The sequence below is a fragment of the Myotis nattereri genome, assembly GCF_964212035.1.
Source record: "Myotis nattereri genome assembly, chromosome: 12".
NCBI classification, from domain to species: domain Eukaryota; kingdom Metazoa; phylum Chordata; class Mammalia; order Chiroptera; family Vespertilionidae; genus Myotis; species Myotis nattereri.
In genome coordinates, this window is record NC_138087.1 from 80915345 (window position 1) to 80941201 (window position 25857).

The following is a 25857-nucleotide window of genomic DNA, read 5'->3' on the forward strand; positions in this document are numbered from 1 at the left end:
GGGCCGGGTGGACGGCGCTGTGGCTGGAGGGGCGGGTGCGGGCCGTCCTCTCCGGGGCAGGGAAAGCCAGCGGGCGCAGGGGCTCCGCGGGCAGCTGTGGTTTAAATGCCCCGAAGGGGGGGCGGGGATCTGCGTGCACATGTCGGGCAACACCCCAGAGGGTCCAACAGCTGAGCCGCCACATGATCAGCACTTGTCTCTGAGGTTTTTTTATTTTTATTTTTTGAGAGGCCGGCGTTGCTGATTCAAGGAGACCATTTGGAGGCAGAGGAGCAAGTCCCCAGGAGTTCCATCCCCAGCATCCGGCCACTTCCCCTCCCACCCCCACCCCCCGCCCCCTGCCCAGGGCGCTGGGCAGACCAGGGGGAGCGCATCCGTGGTCTCGGGTTCCAGGCACCTGTCCGTGGCAGCTAGAGGCGAGAGAACCCACGGTTCAGCCGAGTATAAACCAGCGTTTCTCAACCTGTGGGTCGCGACCCCTTTGGGGGTCGAACGACCCTTTCACAGGGGTTGCCTAAGACCATCGGAAAACACATATGTAATGACATATTGTTTTTGTGATGAATCACTATGCTTTAATTATGTTCAATTTGTAACAGTGAAATTGGGGGTCACCACAACATGAGGAACTGTATGAAAGGGTCGCGGCATTAGGAAGGTTGAGAACCACTGTTTAAGACGCTGAGAGGACCTTGCAGATAAAGTTCCCGGGTACCAGCCCACACGTCCTTCCTACTCGCCTGCTCTGCTGGGGTCCAACCCCAGCAGGTTCAGGGGTCCCCAAAGGTGTGGACGGAGTCGGCGAAGAAGGAATGACACAGAGGCAGCGTTCAGTTGATCAGCAGCCTAGCCAGGATCTCTAGCCAAGTTCTGGTCAGGATCTCCAGCCAGGTTCTGTGTCCATGTTCTCTCGCTAGGTTCTGTCTCTAGGATCTGTGGCCAGTTTCTGTCCAGGATCTTTTGCCATGTTCTCTCCAGCGAAGTTCTTCTGTCTCTAGGTTCTGTGTAGGTTCTGTGTCTAGGTTCTGTGTGTTGTTGTCTTGTTACATCTGTATTTATACCAGTTGATTCCAATCCTATCAATCTCTATTCCAAAGGTTAGGGCGTTTCTTATCTCCATTCCAGGGAGTAAAGATTATGTAGCTTAAGCATGATTGTTTGTAGTTAAAGTGATTAATTACCCGCCTGGCACTTAGTTAAGAGGTTTTATTCCCTCCCTAACTTCAGGGGAAAATCCCTACCTGGGGAAACAACCTTTCTCAGAGAGGTGACCTTGGTTAAAACACATAGTGCCAAGAAGGTGAGCAAACATATTAAGAACAGTATGCCATATATGCCAGGTCCCTTGAAACAGCAAGGATGGACCGGCTCTCGGCAAATTCCCCCTTTTTTATTTTTTAAAAGCAGGCATTAAAAAGAAAAACCCCAAATGCTCTCTTGTATCCATTTTAAGAGTAGGATTGGCACTTTCCGCTATTACCTGAGCCCTGATCTATCACCCCAGGGAGAGTTTGCCAATCCTGCACTTTCCCGGAATGGAAAGGCTGCAGTGGGGTTAAGGATAAGGCTCCTTGGGCCTACCTCCTCCCATGCCTTTACATTTACCTTTTCTTCCCCAGAAAAGCATGGACATACTTCTTGTATAAAACGTTCTGTCTGACTGGGAGTAACCTTAATTCCTCTGCTAGCAAGCATATGTGTTAAAAGATCAATACAGAGTCTTTTTTCTTTAGACTCAGTATGGCACATCTTCTCAATCTAAGTTCTGTACTTCCACCTTCTTACCCTACTTATCTTCTATAGGGGGGTCTGTAGCACCCTGGTGGAGTCCTATCCGTCCTGAGTGTGGGGGTTCTCAATGGGGGGGGGCCTTACCTAGGGGAATCCTGTTCCAGGGCTTCCCAAAGGTGTGGGCGGAGTCGGCAAAGACTATCCACCCTCTTCCTACGGTGGAGTCCTATCCATCCCGAGCGCGGGGCGCTTACCTAGGGGTCCCTGTTCGGGCGCCAGATACGGGGGTCCAACCCCAACAGGTCCAGGGGTCCCCAAAGGTGTGGACGGAGTCGGCGAAGAAGGAATGACACGGAGACAGCATTCAGTTCATCAGCAGCCTAGCCAGGATCTCTAGCCAAGTTCTGGTTAGGATCTCCAGCCAGGTTCTGTGTCCATGTTCTCTTGCTAGGTTCTCCAGGTTCTCCAGCCAGGTTCGGTCTCCAGATTCTGTAGCCAGGTTCTTCAGCCAGGTTCTGTTGCCAGGTTCTAGTCAGGTTATCTTGCCATGTTCTATCCAGGTTCTGTAGCCATGTTCCCTTGCTAGGTTCTCCAGCCAGGTTTGGTTGCCAGGTTCTGTCTAGGTTCTCCAACCAAGTTCTGTAGCCAGGTTCTGTCCAAGATCTTTTGCCATGTTCTCTCCAGCGAAGTTCTTCTGTCTCTAGGTTCAGTGTAGGTTCTGTGTCTAGGTTCAGTGTAGGTTCTGTGTCTAGGTTCTGTGTCTAGGTTCTGTGTCTCTTGGTTCTGTCTTCTAAGTTCTGTCTTGTTACATCTGTATTTATACCAGTTGATTCCAATCCTATCAATCTCTATTCTAAAGGTTAGGGCGTTTCTTATCTCCATTCCAGGGAGTAAAGATTATGTAGCTTAAGCATGATTGTTCATAGTTAAAGTGATTAATTACCCGCCTGGCACTTAGTTAAGAGGTTTTATTCCCTCCCTAATTTCAGGGGAAAATCCCTACCTGGGGAAACAACCTTTCTCAGAGAGGTGACCTTGGTTAAAACACATAGTGCCAAGAAGGTGAGCAAACATATTAAGAACAGTATGCCATATATGCCAGGTCCCTTGAAACAGCAAGGATGGACCGGCTCCTGGCACTGCTCTTTTCCCGCTTGGGTTTCCATGGTGACTAGACGAGTGACGCGGATATTCTTCTCGGCTTGGTCATTGTTTCACACGGGAAGTGAACAGAACAGGGTGTCTCCAGGCTTGCTGCTTGCCTTCTCCGCGTTCCTTGGCCATCCTTCTGGGAGCTGCCTTCCCTTCTTGCAAGGAGTCTTGGGGGAACCGCTGGGGAGGCTGCGCCCTAATCCTCTGGCCGCGGAACAATGGGAGTGTGTGAGCCACCGAGGCTGAGCCTCCCGGGACTGACTGCCTGGTTGATGGACGGCCCGACTCGTTCATTTGTTCGTTGTCAGCAAAAGAACAGCGTTTACTGCCGTCTCTCTTTTTACCCCGATACGATGGTGCGACGACGTCACGGATGACGCTAGGCACAGTGTGATGACTTCGGATAAGTGCATGCCCGTGTGGCCAGCACGGCCTCCCTGTCACCCAGGGCGTCCCCGCGTCCCTCGCAGCGACTCCCGGCGGCCGCTGTTCCGATGGCTGGCGTGGCCTGTTCTAGAACTTCCTGCGGAGGAATCCTGCTGTGGGCATTCTCGGGGGGCTGGCTTTCTTCCATCTTTCGCTGGGGAGCCCCCGGGACCCGCCCACAGTGTGTCAGGCGGCTCACGCCGTCCGTGGCCGGGCCAGTAGCAGCGACCGGGTGGACGAGCCACCAGCCTGTTCTCCCGGCAGTGAGTCAGGGGCGTGGGGTCGGCAGGCGTGAGGCCCAGCGGTGCCTGTGCCTCCCAGGCCGCAGAGACGCCTGCTGCTCGCTCCCGGTCCCGAGGCCTGGCTGCCCCGCCCCCTCCCCTGGGAGCGCCTCGCACCTTCCCAGAAATCTCACTGGACCGTACCTGGGCCTTAGCCCGGTGCTGCTGTCTGTGCTGAGAGATCCCACCTGGTCCGTCTGCCGTGTTATCCCACGTCCTCAGTGCCTTCCCTGTAGCACCCACGAAGGGACCACCGGGCCTCCGGCCCTCTCTGCTCCTCCCCCACCGCACACCCGGCTCCCCCATGCCCTCAGACCCTGCCCCTCCCGGGCCCCTCACTGCCACCCAGCTGGCCGGGTGGCCAGGTTGTGATCCCCCTGGGCTCCCTGCCCCTGCCCCTGGCGCTGAGCCTCGCCCACGGGAGGCGTCCAACCGACATCTGCTGAAGGAATGGCTGTTAAAGAATGAATGGAAGTCCAGGGGCGAGGGGTACACATTGCAGCCTGGCAGCCAGGAGCCCAGTCCCCTTTCCCAACGCGGGACCAGATCTGCGTGTGAGGCTGAGTGAGAGGCAGGCGACCCCTTTGGCTGCCAGGGGTTCCCTGCTTGTCCCCACCCCGCCCCCCTCTGCTCCTGCCTGTCCCCGCCCCCACCCCACCCCAGCCCCGCCCAGCCCCCAGGAGGAGTGGACAAGGTGCGGGAGGAAATGCGACTAGATGTCAGAAGCAGAGAGCTCTCTGGAGCCGTTACCCTTGCTCAGAAGCAGGAACACTTTCCACAGTTGGTTTTGTGCATGAGTGTGTGTGAGTGTGTGTGTGTGTGTATATGAGTGAGTATGTGTGAGTGTGAGTGTATGTGTGCATGCGCGAGTGTGTGTGTGTGTGTGAGTGCATATGAGTGTGTGTGTGCGTGCAAGTGTGTGTATATGAGTGTGTGTGTGATTGTGTGTGAATGTGTGTGAATGTGAGTGTGTGTGAATGTGTGTGTGAGTATATGTGTGAGTGTGTGCGTGTATGTGTGTGTGTGTGAGTGTGTGTGAATGTGTGTGTGAGTGTGTGTGCGTGTATGTGAGTGCGTGTGCGTGTATGTGTGTGTGAGTGTGTGTGTGAGTGTGTGCGTGTATGTGAGTGTGTATGCGTGTATGTGTGTGAGTGTGTGTGAGAATGTGAGTGTGTGCGTGTATGTGTGTATGTGTGTGAGTGTGTGTGTGAATGTGTGTGAGTGTGTGTGTGTGTGAGTGTGTGTGAGTGTGTGTGTGAGTGTGTGTGCGCGTGTATGTGTGTATGTGTGTGTGAGTGTGTGTGTGTGTGAGTGTATGTGTGTGTGAGTGTGTGTGAGTGTGTGCATTGCAGCTGTAAACTCCAGGCTGTGAGCTGGGGGAGGGCGGAGAAGGGGAGGCGGTGGAGGAAGGCCAGGGCGGTGCACATGTGTTTGGGTGATTAAGGAGGAGGGGGCCGAAGAGGGGCTGGAGGGGAGACAGGTGGCTGGGCCGGGGGCAGCCCGGGAGCCCCTGCAGAAAGGCTGGTCTGGGCGTGAGCCGCCGCCCGAGGTTGGGAGCCCGCTGCAGCGTGGAGGGGGGTGGCCTGCATGTGGCTCCCGTCCGAGACCTGGCCGCCTGGAGACAGCCCAGCTGGCGGTGGGCAGGCGTCCAGCTCAGAGCAGGACTGAAATGACCCTCGGTTCTCTCAGGAGCAGGGGGGCGAGTGGCCTGGGAGCGGGGAGAGGGGGAGACCGAGGGGAAGAGACAGGCGGCCGCTTTGGGGGTGTTACTGCCTCTGGAGGCACAGGGTGGGGGGCCAGGACCAGGCTGGGCTGGACGCCCACTCGCCCTGGGCAGGCTCTGCACCAGCGGGGACGTGCGCTGGCACCCCGGCCTCCCCCTCTCCTGTGGCCTCGCCCGCCAGCTGCCTGCCATCCACCCCGCCTCACCTGCTCCCGCTTTGGCCAAACCAGACCCCACAGCCGCACCCCCTCCTTTGGCCAGGACCCCCACATCTGCTGCCACCCCTGCTCGGATGTGGCCCTCGGCCTCTCCTGACCGGCGGGCGCCTCCCGTCTCCCAGCCCGTGGACCGCGAGTGTCTTGAAAACCACTTACACACACAGACACTTACTCACGCGGCCGCGCACCAGGCTCCGCGCCAGGGCCTCTTCCTACTTGGTCCCGTTGGGCCTGTCAGCGCCGGGGCCGGGTCGGTGCCGCTCGGTCCCCATGTCACCGCGGAGGAGACTGAGCCCAGGGAGGCACGAAGCCGGACACGCTCCCAGCCCGCGCCCTGGGCCCCCAGCCCCCGGCCCGGCACCCTGCTCTGCCTACGAGCGGCATCAGTCACACTGGGACCCGGGGCGGGTGGCCCTTAGGGGGGCAGCCACAGCGTGGTCAGTGGGGACTCCCCACCTGCGCCCCTCACCCCGCCCGGGCCAGGGCAGGCGGTTTATGGAGGTGCTGAAACGCCTGGAATGCCACGGCTCCCGCCTCCGGGACAGCTGTCTGTCTGTCTGCCCGGCCCAGGACGCTGGGCCAGCTGCTGCGTGTGCGTCCTCCAAGTCTGAGCACCGCCCCGCGGTCCTGCTCACCCGGCGCAGTGGCCCTGCGGCTCTCCGCGTGGGGCCGCCGAGGCCCTGCGCCTGGGGAGGTGGTCGGGGCTGCGCTGCCCCCAGTCCCTTCCTCGGGCCCCGGTCGTCACTGCTGCCTGGCCTTTGCTCTGCGCACATGTCTGTGTCTGCATGTCTGTGTGTCTGTGTGCCTGTGTGCTGTGTGCATGCGTGTCTGTGCCTGTGTGTCTGCGTGTCTGTGTGTCTCTGTGTCTGCGTGCCTGTGTGTCTGCATGTCTGTGTGTCTCTGTGTCTGCGTGCCTGTGTGTCTGCGTGTCTGTGCGTCTCTGTGTCTGCGTGCCTGTGTGTCTGCGTGTCTGTGTGTCTCTGTGTCTGCGTGCCTGTGTGTCTGCGTGTCTGTGTGTCTCTGTGTCTGCGTGCCTGTGTGTCTGCGTGTCTGTGTCTGCATGTGTGTCTACGTGTCTGTGTCTGCGTGTCTGTGTGTCTGCATGTCTGTGTCTGTGTCTGCTTGTCTGCGCGTGTCTGTGTCTGCATATCTGTGTCTTTGTCTGCATGTCTGTGTCTGCGTGTCTGCGTGTCTGTATGTCTGTGTGTCTGTGTTTCTATGTGTCTGCGTGTCTGCGTGTCTGCAGCGGGGCTTGTGACAGCATCATGTGCTGTTGTCAACCGCCAGCTGAAAATGAGCTGCTCACGTGCCGCCCCCAGCTCCTGGGCACTGTCAGGTGCGCCGGTGCGCCAGGTGCGCAGGTGAGTCAGATGCCAGATGAGTCAGGTGCGCCAGGTGCGCCAGGTGAGCCACGGCTCTGCCCCTTCCTGCCCTGGGACCCGGCGTGCCCTTTGCCCTTTGCCCCGTGAACCTCAGCGTCCTCACCTGCAAACCGGAGCTCGCACCGGCCCTGCTCGGGGGGGGGGGGGGGCATGCGTGTGCGGGGCTCTGGCCGGGGCCCCAGGAGGTCCTCGCTGAGCGTTTGTTCAGAAACCACGTAAGACCTGTGGGGGGTGTCTCCTAAAAGGAGGCCTCTCCGTCCATTCACACAGGAATGGCTGCTGAGGGACCCGGGAGCGGGACCGGCGGGGACCGGAGCCCAGCCTTGCCCACACTGCACAGCCAAGCCCCGCCTCTCCCGTCTTGGCTGCTGGGGCTGCTGTTCATTGAATCCCTTCTCCATAGGTAGAGGGCGAGGCAGAGCGGGACCCAGCCTGAGTTTGGTGACAGGCCTGGTGGCCTAGAGCCAGGCACCCTCTTGGGCAGGAGACTGTCCGTCCTCGCTGGGGAGGCACCAGACTCTGCCGTCCCCGCTGGAGCTATGCCCTGGACGCCAGGCTGGCCGACCACCTGGGCAGGCGATGCAGCCAGACGCCGCCAGTCACAGCCAGGCCGCCCGCTGTCCCCGCGGTGGTGGCCTGTGCCTGGTGCGCCGCAGCAGCGCAGGTCCCAGCCACGCCCGGGCTCTCATGGTCTCCTCCTTGCTCCAGATTTGGGGACCAAGGAGCCTCTTTCTTGTGGATTCTGGAGCAAGCGTGGCCTCACCCCTCTGGGCCCTCCCCTTGAACTTCAAGATGTGGCTGAGCAGCAGGAGAGGAGGGGACAGAGGTCCGTGTGGGGTCCTGACTCCCACTGCCCACCCCGAGGCCTGCGGTGGTTCCTCCGAGTTCCAGCCCCCGGCCCGGCACAGGGAGCTCATGGGCTCCTGGGCTGCCCCCTGGGGCCTGGCCCTCTCCGGCCAAATGGTTCCTCAGGGGCCCGGTCCCTGCTGGGTGCGAGAGCTCTGCTGTCCGAACCCTGGGCGTCGGGGGTGATGAAAGGCAGGCTGCCCTCTGGACCCGCTGGCTGGCTTCTGGGTGCCTGGGCCTCGCCCCCTCCCCCGCCCATCCCCCTCTTCCTTGACCATGTGCCCACTGCCCTGTTCCCCGCTCCTCCTCAGACACCCTACAGCTCTGGTGGCCTACAGTCTCCTACACACCAGGCGTCCCAGCGCCTCTCCAGGGCCTGGGGAAAGGGTGTGGCCAGCAGGGAGCTCTGCCCGAGGAGAGCAGTGGGCACAGCTCACGCTCACCCCCAAGGGACGACGAGGTGGGCCCCAGGAGCCACCCACATCCACCCTGCATGCTGCCTGCCCCCCATGCTGAGGATGCAGCGTGAACCAGGCGCAGACCCTGCTCTGGGGGTGGGGTGGGGGAAGCAGCACAGTTCGGCAACGATGATTCTGACCCAATGGGGCAGCCACAACAAGGTGCTGGGGCGCCTGCGGGCTTCCTGGAGGAGGTGGCCTTGGAAGGGCTGCAGGTGCCGAGCACATGCAGATGGGGGTGCAGGGGCTCTCTGGTCACTTGGGTGCAGCCGGCCAGGAGGCCCCAGGGCACTCAGGGCTCCTGCCCTGTAAGCCTGGCTGGGCCCCCGCGCGGGGTCCCCAGGGCGCCTGAGGCCCGCCCGGCCCCGGGTGTGGGGGGTGCTTGACCATGTCTCTGCGGGGCTGACAGCGGCCCCACATGGCACCCAAGGCCTCAGAGGCTCTTCCCGCCTGTGCTTCATTCTGCATCCCCCAAATTCCTAGGGTGCCAGGCCCCCAGAAGCCTTCCCTGGCTCCTGGCATCTCCCCTGAAACTCCAGGCCACCAGAGGAGCAAGAGCAGCGGGGGCTCCCTGCGGGCTTGGAGTTTGGGGGCTCTCTGGTGGCACTTGGGGGCAGCCCAGCAAGCTCCTGGGGGCAGAGGGGGACACACCGGCAGGAGGTCACCCAGCAGGGGAGGGTGGCAGGCCTGTCTTCCAGACGCTGTCTGGCCAGCGGTCGGCTGTGGGGTCCCTCCCAAGGGAAGCTGCAGTCACCCTGGGGCCGGCTGGCGGGAGAGCTCAGGGCCCTGGTGGGGCTGGAGGAAGGGAAGGGGCAGAAGCTACCTTGTCTGTGAGGGCATGGGGTGGGGGGTGGGGGGAGTGTTCCATCGTGTCTGCGCTGCAGCACGCCGACCCCAGGGGGCAGTGTGGACCCCGATTCAAGTCATGGATCCACTGGTCATCCCTGGGGCCGCAGGAAGCAGCTGAGTAAGGCCTGCGTCCCCGAGGGTTACAGGGATGGGGACCAGGACAGTGACAACCCCGCAGACGGAGAGGAGGCGGAGCACGGGGTCCCTGAGGTGCGACCTTGGGCGTCACTCAGTCTTGGAGCCTCAGTTCCTCCATCTGTAGAGTGGGGACAGCAAAGACCCCATGGCCGGGCACGGGAAGAGCCCAGTGCAGGGCAGCGGGCGTTGCTGTTTGTACTATTATTCCTGGTCGCTCCCCTCCCAGTCGTGCCTGCTGGCGGCCAGACGCAGGCTCGAGCCTTCCCGGGCAGGGGGGAGGTGGGTAACCCTCCGCGGCTGAGGAGGCCACTGAAGAGACACCACGGTCCCTCTGGCAGGAGGACAGAGGGGAGGAGAGGGCTTTCCCGGTGCCGCCGGGGGCCGATGACACCTGTGCTGCAGAACCGGGGGCGGAGGACAGGGCTCAGGTGACCTGACCAGGTGCTGCCCCATCTGGAGGGTGGGCTCTGGGGGCCTGGCCTCAAGGGCGGCCTCGCCAGTCTGGGGTCTGCCGAGCTCCTGGGGGCTGACCCCTCTGTCTGGGCTCCAGGCTCTGACTCAGCAGGAAGTGGGCCTGGAGCCCTGTGCCTGGCCTCCCCGGGGATGCCCAGCTGGCGTGGGCCCAGCCAGGCCCCGTGCCCCGCCGAGCTAGTGTCGAACATCTGCACAGAGTTCCCTGTGCCACCCCCCCCTGGCCCTGGCCATTCTGGCCATCTGGCCAGCGGGCCGTGGCCATTTCTGTCCCTTCCTTGGAGCCCTTGGCGGAGCCCTCCTGGGTCTCCCTCAGCCCCTCCACCTGCGTAGGCCTCTGCTTCTCAGAAGAGCCGTTCAGAGCCTGGCTGGGTGACCGGGGAGTGCGATCTCCCCTTTGGACATCAGTCTTCCCATCTGTAAAATGGAGCGACCAGACTGGATGCCTCACACAGCCCAGGTTCCATTCTTGGGAGCGCTAGAGACCAGGCCCCTCTGGAGGCAGAATCACCCGGGCCGAGGCTCGGCTTCCGCTGCGACCCCCCGGCCAGAGGCCGCTCCGTCTGGACACAGGTCGCACCACTCTGAGCGCCGGCCGGGAAGGCGGCCGCCCTGCTGGCTGCTCCCAGGCCAAGCAGCAGTGAGCAGGCAGCTGGGCCGGCCTGGCCGGGCTCCAGAGGCGCGGAGCGGGTTAAAGTGTGCGCCAGGCCGCTGCGGGCGGGGGGAGCAGCCTGGTGGGAAGTGTGAGTTCCTCCCTGTCTGCCTGACAGCTATAAAGGCGGCCGCGCTGCGGAGCCGCCACTGGGCTGCGCGCCGCCCTGGGAACCCCCGCTGGTGGGTGCTCTTTGAAGCGGAGGAGGCGGGAGCCGGAGGAAGGGGAGCGCGGAGCCCGCAGCCCTCCGCACGCAGCAGCCCCTGCACACGCACCTGGCGCCGCCTCCCGCGGCCACTCAGCCCCTCTCTCCGAGGACAACCTGCCGCCCGGGACAGGTAGGGCACCTCCACCGCCCGCGTCCCGCGGAGCCGCCCGGGTACGGCGTCCCCCAGCCCCCGGGGTGCTGTGTAACCGGAGGCGGCCCGGGGGAGGGGTCCAGCCCCCAGGAGCGCGGCGAGGGTGGCCCTCCGCCTCCAGCCTCAGATGCCTGCAGCTCTCCTGTGCATGCGAACCCCTCCCGCTGGCCGCTGGCCGTCTTTGGACCCCAGGGAGGGCTGGATCCCGCGTGAGCCGGGCCTGGCCTGCAGCCAGCGGTGTCTGGAGCCTTAATGAAAACCAAGTGTGAGGCAGGCTCAGCACCTGTCTCCTTCCAGCCCGCAGGCAGGAGCTGCAGCACCAATTAGCCAGCGGGACCCCGGGACCTCCAGGGGCTCCGCTGGCCCCAGGCTGGTGGGGGGGACGCAGATGGAGGCTCGCTGGGGAGGGACGAGATGGGCGGGGAGGGCAGGCAGGCAGCTGGGGAGGTGGGGGCGCCAGCTCCCATCCCCGGGGTGCAGTGCTGTCCTGTCCAGGGCAGAGGCATCCTTGGGGTGCCAGGGTGCTGTTGGCACAGCGCCTGAAACTGGCAGGTGCCTGTGCGCACGGGAGGGAGGGTTTGGTGGAGGAGAGGTGGGCGGAGAGGGGGCGGTTCGGAGGAGCTGGGTCAGGACTGTGGGGGTGGGGAACCTTCATGCCTCTTCGCCTGGAACTAGCCCAGTGCCGGGATGTGCTCTGGGTCTGGGGGCGAGTGTGCTGGGAGCCCCTGAGTCCCAGGGTGGGGGCATCCAGGGACCCACCCTGGAGGAGGTCATTCTCACGTGGCCAGGCGGCACCGATCAGGTAAGACCCAAGGTGCTCTCGCTGGGCCGGGCGACAGGCCAAGTCCAGGCCGCAGCCCCCCTTCCCCCCTGCTTTTCTCCACAGGTGTCCCCAGGGCGCTCGGGTGTCGGAGTTGAAGCAGCACGTGACCCCAAGTGCCCTCAGGCCGGGGGGTGCAGGCTTAGCAGGCACACCACGGCCACTGTGTCGCCCTTGGCAGGCATCTCTAGTCGCTCGCCGAGCCCTCCCCCCAGGCCCCCGGGCAGCCACCACTAACAGATCCCAGATAACCCCGTGGCCCTGGCCCTGGGTGGGTCCCGAGGGCTTTGCCCCCAGGTGGACCCTGTCAGCAGATGGAGGAGCTGGCCTGGCCTGGGGTGACGGTGGCCTTGCTTCCAGGATGGACCGCGGACGGCGGCCTTCACGCTGGGCCTGGTCCCTGCTGGCTGCGGCACTCGTGGCTGGGGGCGTGGCGTCCACAGGAGCCACGGTGAGTGGGGAGCATGGGCCCTCACCCCGATGGGAGGATGTCACAGGGGCTGCGTGGCCGGTGTCCCGGGCTGCCTTCCCACAGCCCCCTCCTGCCAGGAACACGTGTCAGACCGGCCCCTGAGTGGGGGCCCTGGCCACTTGGAGCCCTGACCACCCAGCAGGACGGGCCGAGGGCTGGCCGCCTCCCTCAGAGTGACGTCCAGGAGGCGCGTAGAGGGGGGCGCGTGTCCTGCAGCACCCGGGCTGGGCCCCGGACTGCTCAGGAGAGAGAAGTAGGGGAGGTTAGGTAGGTCCCCGGGACCCCAGGATGTTCCAGATCTCAAAATGGGAAGGACCCGGGGCCCCCAACTCCCTGGGATCCCCTCCAGGACCACCGCTGACCCCTGAGCCCGGGCTGCCAAGTGGCCACGCTGTCCAGGGCCCAGGGCGGGCGGCCGGTCCCGCTGGCACACAAGCCCCTAACCTGCGGGTCTCCTTGCAGGACAACAACCCCGTGTCCAACAGCCTGGAGGCGGGCGCGGACGCCACTGCCTCCTGGTGGGGGGAGTGGACCAAGTGGACGGCGTGTTCCCGCAGCTGTGGGACCGGGGTGACGTCCCGGGAGCGGCACTGCCTCCAGCAGAGGTGCGGGCCGGGCACGGGACCCCCGGGGCTGGCCTGAGGGTGGGTACCTGGCCCTCAGCCGGGGCAGTGGGTGAGGGAGGGTCTTGGGCTGGGAAGGGTGTCAGGGTGAGGAGCACAGGCCAGGGAGGGACCCGGCGTCCTGGGGTTCGTCCTGCTCCAGGGACTGGGCACAGGCCTTTGGTGAGCGAGCAGGACCCATTTCTAAGGCTGGGGAGGGTGGGGGCGCGAGGCCCGTGGCCCTCTCCTCTGAAGACCTGAGTTGAATAAACACAGGGAAAAGCATCTGGTGCAGCAGCTACTGTCGGGCAGACCCGGGTTCAAATCTTGTCTCTGCCACTTCCTCGCTGTGTGACCTTGGGCAGGTCACTGAGCCTCTCTGAGCACCTGCGTCCTCATCTGTGGGTGGAGGGGATGCGGAGCCCCCTGACACCTGAGAACCCACGATGATACGTGTGTGTGCTTCTGGGCAGGGCCTGTACACGGCCAATGTCCTTATTCTGGTGATTAATTCTGGGTGCGAGGCACTGTGCTCCGTGACGGGGAAGTCGAGGTTTATAGGACACCCCCTCCACTGAGATGGGGCTGGGAGACGCCCCCGATGGCTTGAACCCCTGTGCAATGAGAAGGGCTGGCAGGCTTGAGTGGGGAGGGAGGACCCCCGGGTCAGAGGAATTGGGGGCAGCTCGGGAGCCCGAGGCCCTGGGGGGCAGGTGAGGGTGGGGGCTGCAGCTGGTGGCCCCCAGCGCCGGCTCAGAGCCCCTGTCTTCCCGCCAGGAGGACGTCCATCACCGACGCTGGGAACCGAACCTGCACGGGCACCTCCAAGCGGTACCAGCTGTGCCGCGTCCAGGTGAGGCTCCGCCCTCTGGGGCCCCGACCCTGCCCTCCCTGCCCCCCGCAGGTCCCAGCTGGGTCCTGCCCTGGGCCTGCCCTTACATCCTGTGAAGAGAAGGTGACCAGGCCCCGGCCCAGCAATCGGATCCCCGTGCCCACCGTGTGCTCCGCATGGCAGGGCCAGAGGCCTCACTGCTGCTGGCGGAGCGGCAGCTCCAGGGCCGGGGTCTCTGGCCGAAGCCCCCCTTTGCTCACCAGTCCTGCGCCGGGAGTTTGCAGGGAGACCGACATTCGCCAGGTGTCCGGCCCCTGTGAAGCCGGGCAGCCCAGCCCCGCGCAGCGGCCTCTGCACACAGGGGACCCTCCGGGCGGCCCGGGGCTGCCACCTGCGGCTGGGCTCCTGGCTGCGCTCAGCGGGGCCAGAGCCAGCGTGAGCCTGAGCGCCGGGCCTGGCAGAGCCAGCCCCGAGGGTGGGGGCGTTTGCCCATCAGGGTGCATTCCAGCTCCACGCGGTCCCGTGTCCGGGTGTGTGTGTGTGTCCGCGTGTGTCCGCGTGTGCACACGTGCAGGGGGCTAGGGGCTGGAGGGACCAAGTGGCCACAGCCTCTGTGTTGGCTTCAAGGGTCAGCTGTCCTCCTGGACGCTCGTGGGCTCCGAGGGGGACCCGCCGCCCGTCCTGGGCGCTCCCCTCTGCCCTGGGCCCCGCCTCAGCCCCTCCAGCCGGGGACACACTGGGGGCTGCGGGGCCGGGGGAGCCGGGGTGGCAGGGACACGACAGGGTTCCACTGGAGCCCCTGGGGACAGTCTGAGGGGCAGTCGCTGTCCTTCCTCTCGTCCCCGCTCCTCACGAGAGCGAGCCGGTGAGACGCAGAGAGGAGAGGCCACCTCGGCGGCAGCCACTTCCTGCTGGGCCCGGACAGAAACGCCTTTGTCGGCCGAGTTCCTCCGAGCCTCCCCCCGCCACCCCGCCTTCTCGCCCCCAGGAGTGTCCGCCGGACGGGAGGAGCTTCCGGGAGGAGCAGTGTATCTCCTTCAACTCCCATGTGTACAACGGGCGGACGCACCAGTGGAAGCCCCTGTACCCCGGTACCTGGCCCTGGCTGCCGGCGGGGAGCACAGTGCGGGGTGGGGGGTTCCCAACCCTGGGAAGACCCACTCCCGATGGGCCAGCCCCTGGGGACCGTGGGAGGGCAGATGGGCAAACTGGCCCAGAGGGAGGGGTCTTGTCGAAGGTCAGGGGGAGTTGAGGCGGCAGAATAAACGAGCTGGCCTTTCCCGCTGTGGGCGCGTGCAGGGGGCCCTGGACCAGCAGCCCAGGCCACCAGGGGGCTCAGCCTCCTGCCAGGGGGACCTGCCCCCCCACCCCAAGAAGGCAGAGGCAGGAGGCACAGAGCGCGCATCATGGTGCATTCCAGCCCCCGAGGCCCCCGCAAGTCCCTCCCACTCTCCGGGCCCCTGTTCCCCTCTCTGTGCCCCGGGGGGTGGAGGGGGGGCGCCGTCTCCGTGGGAAGGAGAGGGGAGCCCCTGAACCCGGCCCCCGATCCTAAGAGGCCCCGTCCCCCCAGATGACTACGTGCACATCTCCAGCAAGCCCTGCGACCTGCACTGCACCACCGTGGACGGCCAGCGGCAGCTCATGGTGCCCGCCCGCGACGGCACGTCCTGCAAGCTCGCCGACCTGCGCGGGGTCTGCGTGTCTGGAAAATGTGAGGTTGTTAAACATTGTAGCACAAGTTCCGCTGGTCTCGTTGCGCCGACCGCCCGCTGCCCGCCGAGGCGGGGCGGCCCCGGGGGCCTGGGCCGCGGCGCGCTCCCAGCGGCGCTCTCCGCCTCTCCTCCCGCAGCCCATCGGCTGTGACGGGGTGCTCTTCTCCACCCACACGCTGGACAAGTGCGGCGTCTGCCAGGGCGACGGGAGCAGCTGCACCCATGTGACGGGCACCTACCGCAAGGGGAACGCCAACCTCGGTAAGAGCATGGGGCTCCCACCTCCGGGCACGGGGATCCCGTCTCCACCCCGCTGAGTGGCACCGCGCAAGTCCCCCCCCTCCCCCAGCACGGGCCACCTGATCCTCCCCCCTCCCGGGCCCAGGTGGGTGCCGCCCAGGTGGGTGCCGGTGCTCTGGGAGGCCCCCGCTGGCTGGGAATGAGGAGCAGCTCTCTGTGGAGCACCTCTGAGAACCGTGCTCAGTGCACGCTTGGCTTGGGGCCTCGCTTGGCGTTTGCAGCCATGCAGGGAGGTGTGAATGTCGCACTTACGGGGAAACCAAGGCACGAGTCCCACCCTCACGGCTGACAGAGCTGAATTTGGGCTCACAGATTCTGGGGCGCCCCATTCTGCAGAGTCCATGTTTCCGAGGGTGGGGGTGTATTTGTTACGGATTGTGAGGGGGCTGGGCAGAGGCCTCACTATGGAGGTGGGGTTTGAGGAAGGCCCCTGGGATTCCTCCCTGCCCGGCACATACCTGCCTGCAGGGCCTTCCGCCAGGTCCTTGCAGGGAGACGCAGACCAGCCTTCAGTCAGCGTGTCCCTTTCTGAGCACCTACTGTGCGCCAGACGCGGAGGCTGAGGGAAGGTTACGTAGATGCGGTTCATGCCTCACAGGACTCTCAGCGTCGGGGGCTGGGGCTGTCCCTCAGACAACCCCCACTAACTCCCGGGGTGCGCCCGGTGCACCTCACACCAGCTCCGCGAGGCAAACGCGGGACAGAGAGGTCACGCAGCCGGGATGGAGGCTGGGCCTGAACCCAGGTGGCCCTGCTGCGGGGTCTGGTCCCCACCACCGGCCGACCCTCTTCCCTGGCGAATGTGTGGGCGCTCATCACCGTGAGGCCCTGCAGTGCGAGGCCGCCGTGCTCAGGGCCCTCGGGAGCTGGCGCTGATTTAAAATGAACGTCCGTGCGCCCACATTCAAATGCATGAGCCTCAGTTCCCGATCGCCTGCCTGTGTGGCATGCATCTGTCCGGTGGCACTACCGCAGCAGCAAGGGATGTGCCCAGTGGCATCGCACGGGGAGCAGCCATCGGCCCCATGGGAGTGTTTACACCACGGGAATTGGCCAACACTACCGCTGCCCCTCCCCCCAAAAAAGCCAGTGCTGCCTTGGCTGGGTGTTCAGTGGTTAGAGCATCAGCCTGAGGACTGAAGGGTGCAGGTTTGATTCCCGGTCCAGGGCATGCACCTCGGTTGCAGGTTCGAGGCTCTGGTTGCCTTTCCAATTGAGAGGCGGTGGCCGTGGCCAGACACCGCTCAGCGCCGTCTAATCTCCCCCAGGCTACTCCCTGGTGACCCACATCCCGGCTGGCGCCCGAGACATCCAGATCGTGGAGCGGAAGAAGTCCGCCGACGTCCTGGGTAGGTCTGGGGGCCTGGGCGGCCGCCTCACCGGGGCGTGGGTTTAGCATGGGGCGAAATGGATGGGCAGAGAGGGGGCAATTGACCCTGGTCCTTTCCTGTGGGGGAGGGATGGGTCGCAGAAGCCAGAACTGCGCCCGGGGTGTGTGTGTGTGTGCGTGTGTGTGTATGTGTGTGTGTGTTTGTGTGCGCGCACATGTGTGTGGACGGGGTGTCACAGGAAAGCTCAGGTGTGGAAGGACCTTGTACTCAGACCATGGAGGGAGGCGTGATGTCAGGTAGTGAGCTCCCCGTCCCTGAAGAGCCTGGCAAAAGCCGGAGATGCTGAAGGTGGAGTCCTTGCCTCCGGGTAGAGGAGTGAGACTCAGGAGGCGAGAAGTTGAGGCAGAGCGAGTGGCAGGAGGTGGCCCATCTGAGGCCACGGGCAGCCAGCTGTAGGGGGAGGGTGTGGACTGAGGTCTGGGGCGGTGGGGCGGGGAAGCTTTCGGATTCTGGAGTCATCTGCACAGTGGTCAAGGCTGTTAGGGGAGGCTGGGGACCCAGGATGGGGAAGCGATTCCCAGCACCTGCCTCACCTCCTGCCTCTGAGGGTGGCCCTGTGAGAGCCAGGGCTGGGGGTGTGGTAGGAGGCTCCAGCCCCCCACCTGGCAGGCTGCATGCTCCAGGCCCTGGCATCCGCTCCGCAAGCCAGGCCTCGCCCCGTCGGCCGCTTGACTGCCTGCAAGGAGGCCAGGAGACGCTGCACGAGTCTAACAGACACATGGGAAGATCCCAGGCCTCAGTGGAGCCTAGGAAAGATGGGGCAGGGAGAGATGGGGCAGGGAAAGCTGGGGCAGGGAGAGCTGGGGCAGGAGAGATGGGGCAGGGAGAGGTGGGGCAGGGAGAGGTGGGGCAGGGAGAGGTGGGGCAGGGAGGGATGGGGCAGGGAGAGATGGGGCAGGGAGAGGTGGGGCAGGGAGAGGTGGGGCAGGGAGAGGTGGGGCAGGGAGGGATGGGGCAGGGAGAGATGGGGCAGGAGAGGTGGGGCAGGGAGAGGTGGGGCAGGGAGAGGTGGGGCAGGGAGAGGTGGGGCAGGGAGAGGTGGGGCAGGGAGGGATGGGGCAGGGAGAGATGGGGCAGGGAGAGGTGGGGCAGGGAGAGGTGGGGCAGGGAGAGGTGGGGCAGGGAGAGGTGGGGCAGGGAGGGATGGGGCAGGGAGAGGTGGGGCAGGGAGAGGTGGGGCAGGGAGAGATGGGCAGGAGAGGTGGGGCAGGGAGAGGTGGGGCAGGGAGAGATGGGGCAGGGAGAGGTGGGGCAGGGAGAGGTGGGGCAGGGAGAGGTGGGGCAGGAGAGGTGGGGCAGGAGAGGTGGGGCAGGGAGAGATGGGGCAGGGAGAGGTGGGGCAGGGAGAGGTGGGGCAGGGAGAGGTGGGGCAGGGAGAGGTGGGGCAGGGAGAGATGGGGCAGGAGAGGTGGGGCAGGAGAGGTGGGGCAGGGAGAGGTGGGGCAGGGAGAAGTGGGTCCTGGGAAAGCCACAGGCAGGAAGGTCGTTACTGTCAGGCACAGGCTTTGGACCCGGCTGGGAGTGAACCCCACGCACATCCCCGTCACTGGGCCCAGACAGGGGCCCCAGCTGCGCCCAGCGCGCTCGGCGGGTCTCCGGCAGGTCATCTGGTGACGCTGCTGCGCTGAGGGTATTTTCCCAGCAGACGCGTCCGATGTGTGTTGGCCTGGTAATCACCCGACTGCTCCCTTGGGCCAGGCCCCCCGCCTCCTCGCTCCCTCCGTCCCCTGGCCCTGGCGCAGGGTCACCCTCCGCACCCTGGGGACCATGGCTCTGGCCCGGGCAGTGGCTGCCGCCTCGGGCAGCGGGACGCGGTGCTGGGCCTGCAGGCTCCTTCCTGCTTCTGGGTGGCATGGGCCTGAGTCAGGCCCCGGAGTGACCGCCCTGCTGAGGTCCGCCTTCCCAATGCCCACCCCGCCCCGCCTCACAGAGAACGCGTCTGGCGCCCTCAGCGCATCCGGGAGGATGGGGAGGCTGGGCCAGCGGGCATCCCGGCCACACCAGTCTCGGCAGCACCCTGTCCCGGCTCCCAGCAGGGGCACGGAGCTGGTCAGCGAGGGTGGTCGGGAAGGGCCGGCTGGGACCTCCAGGGCAGTGCTCCGGGCCAGCCAGGCCAGGGCTGCAGCGTCACCAGTGTGGGTCCTAGATGGGCAGTGAGGTGCCTCCCCATGTTCAGGGTGTGGGGATGCTGGGGACACGCCGGGCCCAGGGTCACAGGTGAGTCTGCAGCAGAGCCAGCTGGACGGCTCCGCCCGCCCACCTGGCTGACACCTGCTGCCCAGCCCTTGCCCCCCAGGCGTGGGCCCCGTCTCCAGCCCTGGCGGCTTAGTCCTGACGCTGCCCATCACCTCGGAGCCCAGCCCCTTCTGAGGCAGCCAGAACGACAGGACCGGGCCGCCCCGACAAGGCCTTGCTTAGTTTGGGTGACAGGAAAGTGGCTTCCCGTGTCCTGGGCACCCCTGGCCAGGCCGCAGGCTGGTGCCGCAGAGCCCACTCCCCGAGGCGTGAGGTTTCTGTCGTTGGGGTGTCTGGGAGGGTTAGCGGGTTAGGGGTGGCCACGGTTCCCTCCAGCCAGTCGGCGCCTCTGACCGGCAGCCTTGACCCATCAGCCCTCGCCGATGAAGCCGGCAACTACTTCTTCAACGGCAACTTCAAGGTGGACAGCCCCAAGAACTTCAACATCGCCGGCACCGTGGTCAAGTACCGGCGGCCCATGGACATCTACGAGACCGGCATCGAGTACATCGTGGCCCAGGGGCCCACCAACCAGGGCCTGAACGTCATGGTGCGTGTGCTGCGGGTAGGGGCGGCGCCGGGCAGGGGCCTCTGGGCCAGCTCGCCGCACAGCGGCTACCGTGTCCCACGCCGGCGGGGGCCGGCCTCAGCTCTCCCCTCACTTGTCCATCTGCTGATTCCCTCTTTCCTTCCTTCCTTCCCCTGGATTTTAATTGCCCCCTCCCCACCGTGGATGGGCAATTCAGGGGTTTTGTGCGGGTCCCTGGGGATGACAGGGGGCAGGAGGATGGAGGCTGGACGGGGGTGCGGGGCCGCAGGACCCCCCTCACACTGGGGGTTATGCCCTCTGTGCGGTTTCCTCCCCTCTTCACGGCCACGGCCTTTGTCCAGGTCCTGAACGCTGAGACCACGCAGGCTGCTGGCCGTGGCCCTCCCCCGACGCTGCCCCGGATGCTCACGGCTTCTGCGGCAGGGCGTGCGCGGGCGTGAGGAAGGGCAGGAGCCGGTGCGGGCCTGTTCGCCCAGCCTGCCGGGAGCTGTCCTGGCTGACCGGGAAACGTGCGCCGTCGCGGTGGCGTCCCAGCACCGAGAACACGTCCCTGAACCGGGTGCCGCCGCGATGGGCATTTCTGACGCCCCGAGGCCTCTCCTGGAGGCCGGGGGACACGTGGGGACAGAGCCGCCACTGGAGCTGTTAGACTTCACCAGGGCGGCATTCGGAACCTCACGTTACAAACAAAGAGCCCGACCACAGAGGGATGAGTGACATGCCCGTCCCCGAACTGTAAGGGGCACAGCTGGCTGTGCGTGCGGGTGGGCTGCTGCCAGAGCCGCCTGTGCCCGCGGGTTCTCAGGCAGGTGCCCCTCCCCCCTCGGGGCTGCTGGGCTGAGGAGCATCCCCCCAGCATCTGGTGGGGCCACATTTGTACCTCCTCTCAGAGCCACCCCGAGGCGGGCTGCCCCGCCCCCCGCCCCCAGGCTGCAGGCCCACGTGCAGGTCGGGTCCCCAGGAAACGCACGGGAGTTGGAGGTGGGTGTGCAGGAGGCCTCGGGGGTCTCCGAGCAGCGCCTGTGCGAACTGCGGGGACAGGACTGGGCAGAGGAAGGCGCGAGCTGGGAGGCAGGTGACAGGAGCCGAGCTCTGGGGTGGCAGTCGCCCCTCAGGGCAGCTGAGTTGAGGCAGGGGTCTGGCTTAGCCACTGGGAAGCGCTGGGGAAGGGTCGTGACCTTCGGGAGGCAGGTCCCCTGGGCTGAGCCACCTCCGTGGCTAGTCCATCCACCCCGCTTGGGCCCGCGTCACTCCAGACCCCTCGCACGGTGACAGGACGGGGAGAGGGAGTGGACGCCGCCCTGGTCAGATGGTGACTCCACGCAAAAGCAGGCGGCCGCTCCCCTGCCGACGGGGTGGAAAGAGTGCGTTGGCCGGTCAGTGGCCACGACTTGAGGTCACGCTGATCTGCCCCGGGGAAGCCGCAGTGGGGACACTGCTCAGCGGGGACACTGCTCAGCGGGGACACTGCTCGGTGGTGTGGGCCAGTCCACATGCCCGCCACTGCCCGAACCCTGGCCCCCGGCTCCCGCAGCCTCCCGGGCGCCTCCATTCTCCAAGCTCCTGAGCCCAGGGGCCTGGGGGAGGGCGGTCACACGGACAGGCCCCTCTCTCCCGCCCTCCAGGTGTGGAACCAGAACGGCAAAAGCCCCTCCATCACCTTCGAGTACACGCTGCAGCACCCGCCGCACGCCAGCCTGCGGCCCCTGTACTACAGCTACCCCGGCTCCGAGAGCGCCGAGAGCCAGGAGCTGGATGGCCCGGGGCTGCTGGGCTTCCTGCAGCACAACGGCTCGCTCTACGGCCAGGCCTCCTCCGAGCGCCTGGGCCTGGACAACCGGCTGTTCAGCACGCCGGGCACGGGCCCGGAGCTGGGGCTGAGCCAGGGCCAGGAGACCAACGAGGTGTGCGAGCAGGCCAGCGGCGGCCGGGCCTGCGAGGGGTCCCTCCGGGGCAAGGGCTCCCGAGGTAACCAGAAGCGGGGGTACGGCAGGGGCTTCCCGGGGAGCGGGGCCGGGGGGAAGGGCCTTCAGTCCCCCAGACAGCAGAGGAGCCCGACAAGAGGTGCCGGTTCCTTGCAGGCGTGCTGGGCGGGCACAGGGCTAGGCCTTCGCGTACGCCCGTCCTCTGACGTTCGTTCTTTGAGGTGGGTGCGCTTGTCCCCACTTGACAGATGGGGAGACTGAGGCTTGGAGAGGGAGGACTTGCTTACGTCACACAGACCACCGTGGTGGAGTGGGAGTCCAACGCAGGACAGTCTGACCCCATCGCCCCTGCTCTTGCTGATCTGGTAGAGACAGACGGACAGACAGCCACCACCCCAAGTGTGGCAGGAGCTGTGGAAGGGGATAGCGGGCAGCTGAGGGGCAGGGGTGACTCCTGATCTGAGGGCTTGGGAACAGGGAAGGATTGGCCGGCTGAGGGCAGGAAAGAGAGGTGGGGACAAGGATGAGGCAGGAAGTGTGGGTGGAGATGTGGTGGGGAACCGGGGTCAGGGTCCCCAATATCCACGCTGCCAACTCCGACGGCCACAGCTCAGCAGGGTTGTTCTGAGGGAGGAGGGTGGAACAGACCTGGGGAAATCCCCTCACTCACTTGGGGAGCAGATCTCCAAGCTCCTCAGCATCTTTCCGTGGAAGGTCGTGTCAGTGTCCTGGGGCCGCCATAATAGCGATCACACACTGGTGGCCCAGGTCAACAGAGATGGGCTCTCTCCCACTTCTAGAGGCCACAAACCCCAAACCAAGTTGTCGGGGTTCCAGGGGAGGGTCCTTCCTGCCCCCTCCCCCCAGTTCTGAGGGTGCCAGGCGTCCTTGGCTTTCGGCCGCATCCCTCCAGGCTCTGCCTGCTCCTTGGAGACTGCCTCGGTGCCCTCCTCTTCCTGCAAGGGCGGCAGTCATTGGATGGAGGTCCCACCCTACATCTGGGGTGATCTCCTCCAGACCCTTAACTAGGCTGACAAAGATCCTATCCTATATAATAAAAGGCTAATATGCAAATTGTTCTCTTGACCAGGAGTTCAACCAGGGGGTGGGGCCGGTCTGCCAACTGCCTGTGGCCCCTCACCCCAGCCAGCCCGGCCCGATTGGCCCATGCACAAATTCATGCACCGGGCCTCTAGTTTCCAAATAAGCTCATACCCTAAGATTCTGGGTGGACAAGAATTTGGGGGGACCCCCTTCGACCCACTGCAGACTCCCCACCGATTGCCTAGGCTAGCTTTCGGGCTTTCCTCGGGATGTGGTCTCTCATGGGGCAGAGACCTGCCTCCAGGGGCTTCCAGGTTCAGCCCCAGGTCTCACCCCTGCCCCCCGCCATGTGAGGGGCTGCTTGAAGCTGAGCCACCATCTCCCTTGCAGATGGCAATGCCACGAGGGCAGCTCCTCCAGCGGACAAGGATGACCAAGAGGCTGACGCCCACCTCCCCTCCCCGGAGTTCATCCCGGCCTTCATCATCCTGGCCCCAGGCTCCGACTCCAAGGATCTCAACTTCACCGAGATGGTCAACAGACTCTTCGGGCAGGGCCTGCCCCGGAGAGCCCCGGCCGAGGGCCTCTACGTGGACTACGACGAGAGCGAGGGGCCGGGCACTTACCTGCTCAACGGGTCCTACCTGGAGCTGAGCAACGACCGAGTGGCCAACAGCTCCTCCGAGGTCCCCTTCCCCAACGGGAGCGCCAGCCTCCCCGCCTCGGCCGGGAACAGGACGCACAAGGCCAGGTAGGAGGTGCCCCCTGCCCGGGCCAGGGGCCTCTGGGGCGGGGTCTGGGTCAGTGAGGCCTGGAGACGGGGTGCGCCGGTCTGGCCATGCCGCCCACACCCTCTCCCGCCCTGTGGATCTGAGCAGGAGGTTGGAGGCCTGGGTTTCAGTATAAAATAGTTTTGCCCCTTATTTTATACATTTCAGTCACAGAAGCAGGCGTCAGTGGGTTACAAGAGATCCAGTGGCAATAGGTGGGGGAGACGGGACAGCCCTGAGACTGGGTGACCCGTTCGCCGAGCGGGCACGAGCGCACTTCTTTCATGTGGGTGGGTGCCGGTCAGCGGTTCGCAATTGGCGCGGGGTAACGGGCGGGGACCTGGGCCTGGTCTCCCGCTGGTGGCTGGTTGTGCTTTGAGGGTCCGGAAGACAGGAAATGACTGTGAAATTCCAAAGGTATGTTATTCTCCTCGATGCAAACAAGACAACGGACAAAAGACTGACCTTTGTTAGGGAGAAATAATGACCAGGTATGCTACTGTAGATGCAAAAAATAAAATTAAAAATAAAACAGACAGTGCAACAGGCTCCGTTGAGGTAAAGACTGACCTTCGTCAGGGAAAAACCGGTCTCTGACTTGCAAAGGGGTGGCAGCAGGTGTGTCTTGTAGATGCAAAAAGAGACAGGCTCAGGGAGGCCGCTGGGAGGTTTGCCAGGGAAAATGCCAGCCTGGGACGTGATTACCCGCCAGGAACTGCTCCTCGGGAGGAAGCTTTAATTTCAGACCATCCCGCTGGTTCCTCTGGGTTTCTGAGCTTGTGGGGCCCGCCTGCGCCCCCCCCCCCCACCTGGTCAGGTTTAGTATGTGGGGCGGGGGGAGGGACCCCGCCAGGCTAAGGTCTGGAGACCTGAGTCGTGGGCTCAACTCTGCCGGCCGCGTGACTCAGACACGCCCGGGCCCCTCTCTGGGCCTCAGGTTTCCCGTCGCCAAGGAGGACTCGTCAGAGGACGCCCCAGGGCCCTGCACTCAGTGGTCACGCAGTCCCAGGCCAGGTCGGGCACAAGCTTTGGGTCCTTCAGCCACATTTGGACTCTCTCCTGCCCCATCCCAGCGGACGCTTACCCCCCCCCCCCCCCCCGCCCCCCATGCGGGCACATTGGGTTTCCGGTGCCTGTGGGGTCCCAGGAACCAATACAATGGATTGTCAACCCTCAGGGAGGCCCCCCGCTGGCAGCCATCAAAGGGTGCAGCCGCTGACACCAAAGATGGTCTTTTAAGATAAAGGGCCGAGGGAGCGGCGGGAAACCACCGGGCTGACTCGGCCTGAAATAGCCCCGTCTGGGCGAGCTGTCCAAACACAGGAAGTCGCGTCTGCTCCCCGAGAGGGCGGAATCAAAGGGGCAGCCCAGAAAGGAAAGGTTATTTTCATCTTCTCGGGACAGCCTCAGACAATCGAGGGAGGCCCCGAGCCAGGCCGCGACGTGGGGAGACAGTGTTGGGGGAAGCAGAGCAGGCAGCGCTGCGGGGGTCACTTATAAACAAGCACCGCTCGGAGCCGACCTGCCCCGGTGGGAGGAGCCCGACCTGCCGGGGTGGGAGGAGCCTGACCTGCCGGGGTGGGAGGAGCCCGACCTGCCGGAATGGGAGGAGCCCGACCTGCCGGGGTGGGAGGAGCCTGACCTGCTGGGGTGGGAGGAGCCTGACCTGCCGGGGTGGGAGGAGCCCGACCTGCCGGAGTGGGAGGAGCCTGACCTGCCGGGGTGGGAGGTGCCTGACCTGCCGGGGTGGGAGGAGCCTGACCTGCCGGGGTGGGAAGAGCCTGACCTGCCGGGGTGGGAGGAGCCAGGTGCAGTCACCAGCCAGCCCAGCCGTTGGTTGGACTCCCAAGGCTGCGGGGGCGCCGTCTCCCTTCCCCACGGAGGCAGCGGGTGAAGGGCTGGGGGTCCCGCGATTTCCTGGGTGTTTTCCTCCTGGCACCGCTTCTAAGAACCGAACCTGCCTTGTTGTACGAACACACGCAGGGTTTTCCGAGAGCGGCTGCGTGTGCCGTGCTGGTGCTGCGAGCGATGCGCGGTGCCCACGCAAGAAACGTCCAAACCTGCAGGAATCTTTTTGAGTTGATTTCATCCGAACTGACGACAGCCGCCGGGAAGCAGTTTCCAGGGCCTGAGAGAATGCTCGGGAGGATGCTTACCCCTTACTCTGCAGCAGAACCCAAGGGGAAGACGCAGGGCGACATGACATCACTGGTGCTGGACCAGGGAGGCGGGAGAGCGGGAACCCCTGGGCCTGGATACACAGTAAAGTGAGGACACGCGCTCCTTTCCACGGGGGTGCAGGTGCAGGTAGTGAGCGGCAATGATTCACAGGTAAAACGCTGCGAGGATGCGGTCAGGAACGCTACTGTAAATGCAAAAAAAACAGGCTGAGCTGAGGCAAAGGTTGACCTTTGTTAGGGGGAAAAAATGACCTCGATCCTGCAAAGGTGAGCCGCCAGGTGCGCTACTGCAGATGCAAAAACAGACAACAGGCTTGGAGGTCAAGGCTGACCTTTGT

At 64.7% G+C, this 25857-nt stretch overlaps 1 protein-coding gene and 1 long non-coding RNA gene across 2 annotated transcripts in view; one reads left to right on the forward strand and one right to left on the reverse strand.

Moving 5' to 3' along the window:
- The first annotated feature begins 10381 nt into the window (after positions 1-10381).
- Positions 10382-25857, forward strand: part of ADAMTSL2 (ADAMTS like 2) — a 29327-nt gene continuing 13851 nt past the window's right edge. The window contains exons 1-11 of the mRNA XM_081103308.1: positions 10382-10665; positions 11867-11957; positions 12441-12583; positions 13358-13433; positions 14401-14503; positions 14983-15128; positions 15262-15385; positions 16693-16773; positions 19425-19600; positions 21226-21568; positions 22960-23320. Coding sequence (XP_080959434.1) covers positions 11868-11957; positions 12441-12583; positions 13358-13433; positions 14401-14503; positions 14983-15128; positions 15262-15385; positions 16693-16773; positions 19425-19600; positions 21226-21568; positions 22960-23320 — 1643 coding nt within the window. The 5' untranslated portion in view covers positions 10382-10665; position 11867. The remainder of the gene's footprint in view (positions 10666-11866; positions 11958-12440; positions 12584-13357; positions 13434-14400; positions 14504-14982; positions 15129-15261; positions 15386-16692; positions 16774-19424; positions 19601-21225; positions 21569-22959; positions 23321-25857) is intronic.
- Positions 23532-25260, reverse strand: LOC308527893. The gene is made up of 3 exons (XR_013996658.1): positions 25126-25260; positions 23910-24054; positions 23532-23740 (listed from the first exon to the last, which is right to left on the reverse strand). It is a non-coding gene; the product is annotated as an uncharacterized lncRNA (long non-coding RNA).